General features: G+C 37.2%; 1 protein-coding gene across 1 annotated transcript; it reads right to left on the bottom strand.

Annotated features, from left to right (window-relative positions):
- Positions 1 to 9813: 9813 nt before the first annotated feature.
- On the bottom strand, positions 9814 to 11822 carry LOC137718053 (uncharacterized). Its single transcript, XM_068457565.2, has 2 exons — positions 10899 to 11822; positions 9814 to 10723 (listed from the first exon to the last, which is right to left on the bottom strand). The coding sequence occupies exons 1-2, from the start codon at positions 11531 to 11533 to the stop codon at positions 10024 to 10026; spliced, it is 1335 nt and encodes a 444-aa protein (XP_068313666.2). The 5' UTR covers positions 11534 to 11822; the 3' UTR covers positions 9814 to 10023.
- Positions 11823 to 13898: the final 2076 nt, after the last annotated feature.

A 13898-nucleotide genomic window follows, 5' to 3' on the forward strand; every position in this document is an offset into this window, starting at 1 on the left:
CATCTCTCTCTTCTCTCTCTATACCGCACATTCCCTCTTTCTCTGGCCTCCATAATTATTTGGTAAATTATGCCTACAACATAAATCACTTTCTCGTTCCTGCAGTAAATATTTTTTACCTAAATTGTCAGGAGAGAATGCTTTTAGAATAGTATTGTGTGTCTATTCATCTCTTAAGGAGGAATTTATATGATGTTACAATCATAGCAATAAGGAAAGAAATAATTACATGAAATCATACTATGCTAAAATCCCAGGATTACAAGAATATACATAAAAATCAACATTTCCCCTCAAGTTGGTGCATGTATGTCGTACATGCCCAACTTGTGTAAGAAACATGAAAACTTTTGACTTGAAACAGCCTTTGTAAGGATTATTTTCTCCTCCAATTTTTCTTTAATGAAGAATTGATCAACTTCAATATGCTTTGTTCTGTCATGTTGTACCGAATTATGTGCAATGTCACGGGCAACTTTATTATCACAAAATAAATTCATAGGCTGATTATGTTATATACCCAAATCACTTAATAGAAGCTTAAGCCACAAAATTTCACAAATCCCCAAGGCCATACCTCTGTATTCAGCTTCTGAACTGGAACGAACAACCACATTTTGTTTCTTACTTCTCCATGTAACCAAGTTACCTCCAACAAATGTAAAGTAACCTGATGTTGAGCGCCTATCGCTAACTGAACCTGCCCAATCAGCATCAGTATAGCCTTCAACTCTAAAATGGTTATTACTTTTAAACAAGATTCCCTTACCTGGACTTACCTTCAAATATTGCAAAATCTTCATGATTGCTTTCATATGTTGTTCTCCAAGGTCATGCATATATTGACTTACTACACTCAAGGCATAAGCAAGGTCTGCTCTTATGTGTGCCAAGTACATTAAACGACCTACTAACCTTTGGAATCTCCCTTTGTCAACTGGTAACTTGATTAGGCTCAACAAAAAGCTTCAAAAGCTTCAACCCTTCCTCTAATGGTGTAGCTACTGGCTGACAAGCTGACATGCCAGTTTTGTGCAACAAGTCAATAATATACTTCTTATGTGACAAGAAAATTCCAAAACTGTTTCTCGATACCTCAATCCCTAGAAAATATTTTAGGGATCCAAGATCTTTCATCTCAAATTTTGTAGACAAGTATTTTTGCAAGGCCACACGTTCTTCCGGATTATTCCCTGTTACCACCATATCATATATATACACAATAAGTGCAGTCAACTTTCCATTTCTTCTTTTCAAAAACAGAGTATGATCAGAGTTACTTTGCTTGTAACCAAACGCTTTCATAGATTTTGTGAATCTTCCAAACCATGCTTGAAGAGAGTGCTTCAAACCATACAAGGATTTCTTCAACCTGCAAACCTTTCTTTTGTATTTATCTGGAGCATTAAATCCTGGTGGAAGATCCATATTAATTTCTTCTGTCAAATCTCCATGCAAGAAGGCAGTCTTCACATCGAACTGCTGTAAGGGCCAATTAAGATTTGCAGCCAAAGACTACAAAACACAAACCATATTGATTTTGTCCACAATAGCAAAAGTATACATATATTCGATTCCATATTTTTTATGTACCTTTTTGCTACCAGTCTCGCCTTGAAGCGATTTACCGTCCCATCGGCTTTATACTTCACAATATAACTCATTTACAACCCACAGGTTTCTTGCCAGCTGGCAAGTCTATGATCTCCCAGGTGGCATTCTTCTTCAAAGACTTCAATTCTTCATTCATTACTGCTTGCCAACATGGATCAACTAAAGCCTCCTGTACACTATTAGGAATAGATACAATAGATAATTGATGCACAAATGACTTGTTTGATCATAACAAGTAACTAGTAGACACATAATTTCTTAACAGGTATAGCACATTAGGCTCAGGGTTGGGTTTATTCAATGAATATCTAGTATTGCATTTAGGGTTAGGTTCATAAGTAAGTTTAGGAATACCTCGGGTGACACAGTTAGGGAAACGACATGGTGATGGTGCATTTGAGATCAAAGATGATTCGTTATGGTCATTAGGGCTCAATAGTGGCGAGATTAACTGTGAGATAACATGCGGCACTGGATTGTTCAGTGGTGAGGAAGGCAATGAGTTGTCTGGTGGCGTCGGCTCGTCTCTTGCAAGGTTTTCAACATTGTTTTCATGTGAATGATCACTACTTGTCTCCAAGACATTGCCACTTAATTCCACGTCATTCACATCACTATTTTCTTGTGAATGATCACCACTTGTTTCCGAGTCATCACCACTTAATTCTAAATCATTCACAGTATCTGTATCCGGAATTGTATAATCAAGAGTTTGAACTTCTAGTTGATTATCCCCATGAAGTGAAGAATTGGGATTGGCAAAGTACATCTCATGCTCATGAAATGCAACATCCATAGTAATAAACAGCTTTTTTGTTAGAGGGTGATAACATTGATATCTTTTTTTACTGAAGGCATATCCCGCAAACACACATCGTAAGGTCCGAGGTTGAAGCTTACTCATCTGCTGTTTGTGGAGATGAACAACGGCCACACAGCCAAACATATAAGGTGGAAGATTGGGGATTACATGAACATTAACATGTGAAGAAAGAGCTTGAAGTGGTGTCTGAAAATCAACTGATCAAGAGGGAACAAGATTAATAAGATACGCATCTGAAGTGAGAGCTTCTCCCCAGTAGGATAAAGGGAGACGTGCCTCGAGCAAGGAAGCACGAACAACCTCTAGAAGTTGACGGTTCTTGCGTTCGGCAACTCCATTTTGTTATGCAGTATATGGGCATGTAGTTTGATGAACCATACCATGATGATCATAAAAGGCACGAAGTTCAGAGTTCACATACTCGCCACCATTATCACTCTTGAGAACCTGTATTTTTTATTTATATTGTACTTGCACCATTTTGTGAAATCGTTGAAACAAAGAAGGAACTTCACTTTTGGACTTCATTAAACAAACCCAAGTCATACGTGTGCAATCATCAATAAAAGTAACGAACCAATGAGCACCACCAAATGTAGCAGTTTTAGAAGGCCCCCACACATCATAATGAACTATCATAAATGGAACTGAACTTTTACTCAAACTAGACAGAAATGAAGTACAATGACTTTTAGCCAATTCACAAACACCACATTTAAAGCTAGAAACATCATTATGAACAAATAAGCTAGGAAACAACCTTCGTAGATAACTAAAAAAAGCATGTCCAAGTCAACGATGCCACAACCAAACCTTCGGAGCTTTATTCTTCTCCCCCTGAGATCCTTCCACAGCAAGAGCTTGAGTCAACATTCGGGTACTATTCGGTGTCAGTTCCAAATAGTAGAGCTTTCCCTTCTTAATACCATAACCAATCGTCTTGCGAGTCCGAATATCCTTAAAAACACAAAAGGAAGGCCAAAAAATACAAGCAATGTAGGGCAACAGTTATTTGAGAAACAAATAATAAATTATAGTCAAGAGAATGAACAACAAGTACATAATCAAGATTAAGGGTATCATAAAGAGAGACAGCACATTACCCAATAATGGGGGCAACATTACCATTAGCAACACTCACGTTAGTTTTGGTGGATGGGTTTAATGTTTGTACCTATCTAGAATCATAAGTCATGTGTTCTGTAGCACCAGAATCAATTATTCATATATTATTCGAAACAGATGCAGAAACCTTTAAAACCTTATCATCATTGCTTGTATGATCATAATCTACCTTAACTTCGGCAATCAATGCACACGACTCATTACAGCGGGGATGACGAGTCCAGCATGTCGTTGCTCCGTGTGAGTTTAATGCAGCGTCTGAGATGATTGATAGGGCCAAGATTCCAAACCAACTAGGTCAAACAATGTGAGACCCTAGAAAAACAAACAGTAGCCCAAAAAAAAAAAAAAAAAAACGATTTTTTCTCTTTTCCTTTTTTCCTTTTTTCCTTTTTTCTTTTTTCTTTTCTTTTCCTTACTCCTGGGGACTTCCTTCAAAGCACGACAAAGCAAGAAAATTGCATATCACAAAAAAAATTAGTTGAACATGGGTTAAGCTGCAGATTGGTACGTGTACACACGACTTTATGATTCTTGTGTGAGTTTCAAGCAGCAGTGGTGTTTATTTGATACAAACAAGTGTGACTGCAAAAGATCAGGTGTGGGTGCGAGACGCTCATAATTTGAAAGCATTTCCAACTGGATTGTTGTTAACATCCGCACTTCAAATTGAATATTTTACAATTTTTTTTGTAAACAAAATGATGTGTAGAAAGCTCAAAAATGAGTATTATATATTGTATATTTCAACTTCCTTTGTTACTTAATTCGGTTTGGTTGCTGTCACTTAGTACTACGGTATAGTGGTATTCCTCTTCACTTGTAAGTGAGAAGTCTCAGGTTCGATTCTCGCCAGAGGCGAATTTGAATCACATTATTGCTAGCTCATTGTGAGGCTAAGCCCACCCCTCCCTTTATTCCTTTAATATAGATAATATTGCTTATTCCAAAAAAAAAAAAATCGGCTTGGTGTATTGGATTTTTCTTCACTACTTTATAACATTGAATGATACAGAAAATTGATAAATAAGAAAATAAAAGATCTCAACAGTTTTGGATAAGGATGTTTACCGAATCGAAATTATCATACTGAAAACCGAATTGAATGGTTTGGGAAGAAAGAAAAAAAAAACCCAAAACCAAACCGATTATCTCGATTGACTGAAACTGGGGAAAATCAAAATATTTTCGGGATTTCCCATCCCATTCACAGATACTCATCTCATACTGGCATTCTGAAATGGGCGAAATTCATGCCCTGCCCACTATTCAATGCAGGAATTCAAAAAAGAAGAAGAAAGGAGAATACCTTTGTTGTGTGAGAAGGTGAAAACACTCATAATATTGAATGGCACTTTGTATTAAAGAAAAACTAATGAAAATGGTTTAAAAACTTTAAGTTTTAAAGATAATGACGAAATAAAGGGTAAAATGAATAATATCAGAATTGATATTTTAGTGTTAAAATGTGGTTTTTCGTTAAAATGAACAGTACCGGAAGCTTTTCGTTAAAGTTCTCTTGTATTAAAGCTACACCCGTTGTATTGTGAATAGATATTTTGCGGGATTTGAAGAATTAATTTGTGCTATCTAGAATATTAGATAATATCGTTTGTTTAATATTCTAAATAGTCTCTATGAGTTTTTTCAATTCCTAAAAGGACAGACTATTGTAGCAAGACCATTAACTAGTTTTTTTTTTTTTTTTTTTTTATTTTAAGAAAAGGTAATGACAACAAACAAAAACCAGGGACTTTCAATCCAATCTGATTAGAAAGAGAATACAACAAACAAGTTGAGTTGTCACTTGCTAGTGTGATGAATTAAGAATTATGGACAAAAAGTATTATTTTTCAAAAGTGGGTAAGTGATTTTTCATAATTTACTATTTTAAGTATAAAAATAACTAGATTGATTAGTTAACTATTCAACTGGTGATAATTCTCCTCTTAGTGTCGGAAGAGGCCCCAAATCTCAGAAAGGGATCTTCTTCCGGATCCCTTTCATCAAATCTTGGCAATCAACCAATTCAGATCCTTAAAATTTGATCCTAACGGCTAAAAACAAGGGACCCTTTTAAAAGTTATAATAACTTTAGCCGTCATATCAAATTTCAAAGACCCGGATTTGTTGATTGACAGGATTTGGTGGAAGGGATTCTCTCAGGATCCCTTCCCCAATTTTCAGTCTCCTTGTTTTGAAATTTTGTTCAACTAGATTATGTACTGATCGTAAATTCGACACGCTTCTGAATGTGTCAATTTTAAGCTATCCTTAAAGTGATCAAATGACTTCAAGATTGAACTGAATTGAGAATCAATTAATTTTCACAATTTATATTTAGATTTGAAAACTAGCAACATAATGGTTATTGTTATAAGCATTGGTAAATACGTGACTTCCATACTTAGAGGCCAACTAGTAGGAATAAGAAAATGTGATAATAGTAAAACTGTGATTGGGAAAATTGATTTTTACACTCTTTTTCTCCAATGCGCTTATCTCTCTTTTATTAAAATATGTGACTTCCATACCAAGGGTTCAAATTTTCTGGTCCTTAGATTCCGTACACTAATTTTCAGAGAGGATCCAAATTTAGAAAACACAATCCCAGAGATGGAGCCGGTGAAAGAGTACCCTATCTCCAGGTCCGGGAGAGAAGGCCACAAGAAATAGTGCAGTTTTCAAGTAAGTGTTCGAGAGATTGTATTGGTCTATAAAATTAAAGAGGCACATTCATGGAACATGATCAAATTTAAGTATTTAACTGGACAGATTTTTTGAATTTGGTCCCAATAAAGTGTACAGATTTTGTTGAATGAACAATAAATTTGAACCATATAAGGTTTTATACCAGCGAATAATTACTCGTACTCGTCAAGATGCATAATTGCAAAGTCGTACACCCGCATACCAGTTGCTCTTTGTGTGTGTTATATTGTGTCACTTGTGTGATTTGCTAAAATCCAACTCGTGTCTCACTTTGTCTCATATCAACAAATTCCATTAAAACTGTTTGCGTGACATAGTTAGGAGGACTCATTATTGTTGTGATGTGGGTCACGCGTACCAAAAAACTTCTGTTAAAGTTCTTTTCTCCTTATTTTGAATTTAAAAAAGGTGATTTTTATTAAATTTTCAATCGAATGGCACAGATTTTTAGCAACAATTAGTCTCATTTTTTGTCGCATACCAATTTTTACTCATGTAAATTGTAAAACCTTTTTTGAATTGGTTATGCTTCAGTTCCTATGAATTTTTTTCTCTTTTAATAGCCCAAATTACTTAATAGTATGAAAAATGAACGATCAAACTTGAGTTGAATATAATATATTTGCTTACTAACAAGCAGTTTAGACTATTGAAAATTTAACTAACAGAGAGCAATAAATTCAGTAAATAAAATTGAACATACAATACACTGTAGTAGTGAGTTCTTCCCACCCTACATTTATTCCTTTTTTCCAACAAAAAAGCTTTTGACAGCTCCCTCTATGGCTGCTCTCTCTCGCGACTTCCACCACTCCAACAAACAAGACTGATTGATGCAGTGGACTGCAGTGGTGAACGTGACTCCGAGATAAAATAATGTCTCGCGAGGTGGAGCCATAAAGGGACAAGAATGGTTCTCGACCTACCCTGACATTATTTTCACGGAGAGCTTTAAGCGATGGTAAATAGAATAAGCAGTTAGAATCATGACCTTTGTTTGATAAAATAATGTCTCGTGAGGCGGAGCCATAAAGGGATAAGAATGGTCCTCGACCTACCCTGACATTATTTTCATAGAGAGCTTTTTCTCCTAGAGTTTAATTGTTTTCACATGGTTCTGGTGGTTGTTGACAAGCTTGAATTCTGCTGAAATCCATGTGCAATTTTTATGTTCTTGTTAGCCCTTTCTATTAGGTTGTTTTATTTGCCAATCAACTCTCAACTGGCCAAGCCACTCAGTACTATGATCTGATGGTATTCTTCTTCACTTGTAAGTGAGAGTCTTAGGTTTAAATCTCATGGATGGAGAATTCTATACCAAATTAGGTTGCTCATTATGTGGCTTAGCCGAACTCTCCCTCCCTTAGTATAAAATATATCATTGTACTCATAAAAGAAAAAAAAACTCCCAACTGGGCATAATGTACTGATGAAATGGAGTGGAATTGAAAAATCAACATTGTCGTCACCGAGCAAATAAACATCAGAATCGGACCAAAAATCTAAAGTATCAAAGTAGTGACTCAGACAATGACTAGATGATGAATGAGACAATAACTAGACGACGGTTGAGAAATGAATTTGCGAGTGTGAGAGAGGGATTCATGAGCGGTTGTAACGTTGTTGCATTGTTGGCGGTATATATTGTTGCGCTTTTTTTTTTTTTTTATAACATTTGTCAGAGGCCCTTCCTAATCTAAAATTCTAACTCTACCACTAACGCAGACATTACAAGAGAAACGGCCTGGGCCATCATCTGAATATTAATCTTATGAATTTTCGAAACAGATACCTACTCATTGTATTCATATCATAATTCTAGAAGTTAGCTAAACACTAGGAATGTAGTTTAGACCATCTCTAAATGAGATGTCAAATCCTAAGTGGAATGTCATGTAATCAAATTTGAAGGTAAGAGCAAGCTCTAACCGATATGTTAATCCTATGTGGATTGACATATAAGTTTTCGTATGTCAGTTTGACATATGAAAAAAGATGATGTCAAATCATTTTTAATTATATTATTGTGTGGCTCCAATTAATGCACTAATTCTATATCTTTAAATTTTATTTTAATTGATATCTTTTTAAAACGTATCATACAAGTATCATTTATAACAAAAAAACATATTGATTTGAAGTAAAGAAAATCTAACATTACCACGTCAGCTATCAAATTAATATTTAATATTTATCTTTTAATATGTTCTTTGAATATGCTCTTAAAGGATCCCATAATTTAAATAAGGAATAATGGTGGCTGACACTGACAGTTCCAAAAGTCATAACAAATCACAACCAAAATATGATATAATTGTTGTATAAAACTAATCCTCCCAACCAAACAAAGCCAAACACGAGCAAGCCAATAAGATATGATAATCCCTCCATCAAAAGCGCATTACAGCTATCATCCACATTAATTAATAATTCCTCTGCTTTTATTTAATTAATTAACTTCCACTTCACCGGACAGTACTGAGCGCATAGCCTTCACCAAAGTTCAGAAAATATTTCACATTCGCGTTTTGGAATTATTTTGAGTCCATGTCATAATTATTTTGGTGATTATAATTTATAGCTGACAAGTAATACTGATGATGAAAATAATGTCATAATTATTTTGATGGTTATAACTTACAAGTAATAGTAATGATAAAAATATTAATGTACTTTTGAATTTGACGAATAACAGACAGAATTTAACTGTAAAAAGTTAATTGGCTGATTTCAAACAATTCAAATGGTTAATTTACCAAAAAAAAATAGTTTAAGAAATTAATTTTAATTGAAGTAATAATTCAGATACTCAAATTGCAATGTACCCTATATTATTATATCAAAACAAATTACTCAGTTTTATTTATTTCGTTAAAAAGAAAAAAAACAAAAACAAAAACAGAATAAGTACATCGCGTGCACGCCCTTCCCTTACCCAAATCTTCAAACATACATGATTGCGTATCCATAAAACTTAATCATTTAATTACTACTACTTTATACTAGACTACAAACACGGAAAAGCAGCTAATATTAAACTAATTAATATGCTTAGCTGTGCCAACAATTGGATCACAGCTAATCCACATTTAAACTATTTCACTAATCCAAAACCAAAACTAACATCAAACATTTTTTTAAAGGTAAATTACATTTTATCTCTTCATGTTTGGGTGTCGTTTTGTAAGCATATTCAGATGAGGCGAAGATGAGAGTGAGGGGTGGGCGGAGGCCAAAAGAAGAAGAGAAAAAGGAAAGGATGAGTTGGAGAAGGAAAGAGCCCTTCTTTAATTAAAAATCATTTTATTATTTTTTAATCCACATGTCACACATGTATATAGGGCCCGTGAGATTTACATAAGTAGATAACTGAAAATATAACAAAAATTAAGATAGTTGTACGGTATTGAAATCAAATAATAGTAAAGATATAAAATTAAAATGTTTAAAAAATATAAAAATTGCATCCATGCAAAATGTAACTTACCTTTTTTTTAAGTCAGGGACTCCAATACCATTCCTCAAATAATAAAAAAAACTTGCAACTAAATCAAACCCTTCATTTAAAAACTAAAAAGGGAAAATTAAACAATAGCCACACGATTAAAAACAAAGTGTGCCCTGTCTACTCTCTCTCTCTCTCTCTCTCTCCTCTCACTATACACACCTACACATTCTCTCTCATCAGTCTGTACGTTAGTACAAAAAAGGACCAAACCCCAACAAAACGACGACGTTGTTCATCCCAGTCAGCCGACCAGATCGGACTGCTGACACAGCTCCTTCCTCAGCCGCTGCGAGAAAAGTCTGCAGGCATCCATGCTCAGATCAACGGCTGCGGCCAATGCCACGAAAGCCGCTGCGTCCTCCGTGCAGTTCACGTGCTGCACGCTCACCTCCACCGCAGGTTTGCTGCATCTCCCCTCACCTTCCACCTTCGCAGACATCACGAACCCTCTGTACATGCAGAAAGGCCACAACCCGTACCCGAAGTCCCCGCTCCCCCTCGGGCTACAACCCGGAGAATTTGGGCCGGCTCGGTTAGTGGACCCTGACCCGAGATCCAGGACGAATTTCCCGCCCTTGTTTAGGCTGAGAGTGGACTCCGCCAACACGACGCCGGGGCCGCTGGTGTCGGGAATGAGTTCAAAGCGGTAACCGAGGCCGTCGGCGCCACATCGTTCGCGCCAGGCCTCCAAGCGTCCCCAGGGCTTCCAGGTGTTGTCGCCGGGCCGGAGAATGAGCCAGGAGCCTGGGTTGGACCGGCTGACGCGGTCCGACCCGGGCGAGGCCACGAAGGGCGTGACCATCGAGGCTGCAGCCACAGGCGACCCTGAGAGGTCGTGGACCGTAATCGACCAGCCCTTTCGTTCCCTTCCGTGTCGCTCTCGCTCGCTCCCGAACGAGCTTAGCCAGCTCCGAGAGCTGCCTTGGTCCGACTGTAACGACCTGAAAACAAAGGGCAAAATGGGAATACAAAATTAAACTGAGATTTGAACCATTGGCATCTACGTAAAGAGAATTAACGGGATCGATTCAATTCAGACGAGCATTGAACAAAACGTCGTCGTAAGGCAAACAAAAAATTCAAACTGAAACCCAAATTGGAAAGAGGGAATTATACCTGGATCTCTGAGTGCGGTCGGCGGGTGTTCTGAAGCTGAACGTGCAGGTGAAGACTGGCTGCCGGAGGTTGCCTTGGATCTGAAACACTTGCGGGCTACACTCGGGTTCACCGTCGAACTGGAACACGAATCTCGGGTCGGGTTCGGCCTTCACATTCAAATGGAACTGCGACTGAGCCGAGGACCCGCCCTTGTTGGCCCCTTTTCCCACGGAGACCCACCCGTTGTGGAAAACGCTGGGCTTGGACTCGGTTCCCGCCAGATCCAAGGGAACCGAAACCCGGCCCAACAGCCTCCCGGAGTTGACGCCGCAGGTGGTGCCCCTGCGGCCGGTGTAGATGGAGATTTTGAGGCAGAGCTTGGAGGCGAAGATGGACTTGGAGGCGAGGCGGTCGAGATCAGACTTGCTGAGGTGGAAGGTGGCGGCCGTGGCGGGGTAGTCGAGGGTTTGGGTGTCGGGATGTAGGCAAGGGACGACGGCGTTCTGAGGGGGGATGTTGAGATTGTTAAACTTGATCTTGCAGAAGCACGGAGAGGAGGAAGGGTGGACGACGGAGCTGGCGGGCTTGGAGGCGACGGGGATCTTGAGAGCCAGATTGCCCACTGTGACCCGCACAAATGGGCATGGATCCATTTGAGCTACAAAATCAAATCAAATCGAATCACAGTAAATGGTTATGCTCTTTTCTGTCTCAGTGGAGTCTTGTAGCAAATGCTAATGCTGCTGCCGCCATTGATTTCTGGTTGGGATTTGGATTTGGAGTTTCTTAATTGGAAAGTGCAAAGAGGGTTACTGGTGAGATTGTATATTTTTATTTTTTTTTAATTTGGGGTTGGGAGACAGCTGGGTACAGCCTGCCCTCGCTGCCAGCTCGGACAAAGTTTACGCCATTTTCAGGATTGTGGAGGAATAGAAACAATTCTCTCTCCTCTCTCTCTCCCCTTTTTCTCTCTCCTCTAGTGGGGCCCCATCTCTCTGAGTCTAACCCAAGCCACCTGTCTTTTCACTGCCGCCTATAAACCTATTCTGTGTCTCTTCCGTAATATTTTTTTTAATAAATGGATATTTTTACATTAGTAAAAAAAAAGGTTCTGTAAAATTATGTAATAGACAACTTAATTTGGTATCTAATTTATCATCTGATTTGAACATAAAATCTTTCATTTCTAAATAAAGATAAATACTATCAAACTATAATATTGAATAACTCTTTTACTAATTCAAGAACTTAAGGATGCACTTAGTGTGATTTCACCTAAGATGGTCTGACCATCATAATTTCATCTTATTTGGCTTCATCGAAATAACCAATTATTTTAATATCGTGTTTAATTACAAATTCACGTTACTGATGTTTGCGGTCAACTCTGTAATATTAATAAGGGTATTTAATCTCTCCAGCTATGGGATTGGGACAGGATGGAATCTCCGGCTCTGTATGCGAAGTGTGTGACCAGCAAATCTGTGTGCTGCTTCTTCCCCCTGTGCCACACGATGACAGACGGGCAAACACGTGGGTCTTTTATTTATTTATTTTTGCTCAACTATCCGGAATTGAATTCCCTCTTGAGCAAATGGTGAAGATCCTCATGATCACACAATACGGATCGTTGGATTTTGATCTAATGGCTACAATTATTATAAGTTTTAGAGAGACCCATGTTTGTAACCGTTTGATTAAAATCCAATGGTCCGTGTTGTGTGGTCATGAGGATCCCCATCATTTGCTTAGGAGGGAATCCAATTCCCAACTACCCAACTCTATTCACAGGTGATGGATCCCTCGAACACCATGTGTACCATCCAGTTGTGATTCATAAATACCAAGCCGTGATGTGACTAGAGATTTTTTAATGTGATCAACACATAATGTGATACATTATGTGTCACTATATAAATAGTGAGATATATGTATTAAAAAGTTAATAACTTAAAAAATAAAAATTTTCATCATTTACATAAAAACACGTTATATACCACACGAGTTTCCGTCATAATCAAAATTTTCTCGTGACATTGGAGATGAAGAAGATGATTAAGCATATATAAAATAGTAATCAATTTTTAACATTTTCTTATTTTTATTTTTATTTTTTACGGTTACATTAATCCTAGCCGTTGATTTCTGTACAAATATGAAAATAACGCACTCAAAAATGCCACAATGTACCAATGGTAATTTTTTAAATTTATTTATACAATTAGGATCATTTGGCTGTTGAAAATCCAACTGTTATAAAACTGTCGTGTCATACAATCGTTTGTGTTGTCGGTAGAGCTGCTGCAACGGGCCCCATGATCCAATCAACTATTGATTTGGAAATGACTCTCTATATCAAGCGTTTCACAAACAAATTAAGGCTTGACACCCGATTCGACATTAGCTTACTTGTATACTTGTTGACGGTAATCCCACACAAAATTCTCCACCATATCTTGGCTATGTTCATCAACTGAAACATAGAGGTTGCAGAAAACACCAGTTATGACCGCTTTTTTCTTAAACGTAAGACTTTTCAAGTGTTCTCTGACCTCATTAATCTTCAGTATAGCTCAACTGTGATGCATTGATTTAAGCACCTTCTGATGGCCTTTTTTTTTTTTTTTGAATTTGAATTTGAATTTGATGGAAATCTAAAAATTCACCGATATGGTGGTTTTTTTTTTTTTTTTTTTTAACAAACGATATAATTTATACTAAGGGATGAGGGTTGTTGGTGTACCTGTACCTCACAATGGGTTAGTAAAAATATGGTTCAAATTAATCGTTCAAATTTAAGACCTCTCACTAACACATAAAGAGAAAATAGACTGTAGTACTAAGTGGCAACATAGCGGCTATTAGATTAGCCAAGTTGACCTTTTTTTTTTGTTTAGAGTCTTTTTTGTGTGAGGATCCTTCGAATTTAATCTACGATGTTGTATTTGAAGTTTATACTTTTTCTTAAATGATAACAAAATTGCTATCGTTACGCTCAAGGAAACAAAACTAATGTGT

This window comes from Pyrus communis, chromosome 8 (assembly GCF_041283825.1).
Source record: "Pyrus communis isolate YQ-2024b chromosome 8, ASM4128382v1, whole genome shotgun sequence".
Taxonomy (NCBI): Eukaryota; Viridiplantae; Streptophyta; class Magnoliopsida; order Rosales; family Rosaceae; genus Pyrus; species Pyrus communis.

What these genes read in the sequence shown, in the direction of transcription:
- LOC137718053 (XM_068457565.2), bottom strand. Translation starts at nt 11,533, where the DNA reads ATGGATCCATGCCCATTTGTGCGGGTCACAGTGGGCAATCTGGCTCTC. An exon ending in GACCGCACTCAGAGATCCAG is followed by an intron (nt 10,724 to 10,898) that starts GTATAATTCCCT and finishes CTTTGTTTTCAG; the next exon opens with GTCGTTACAGTCGGACCAAG.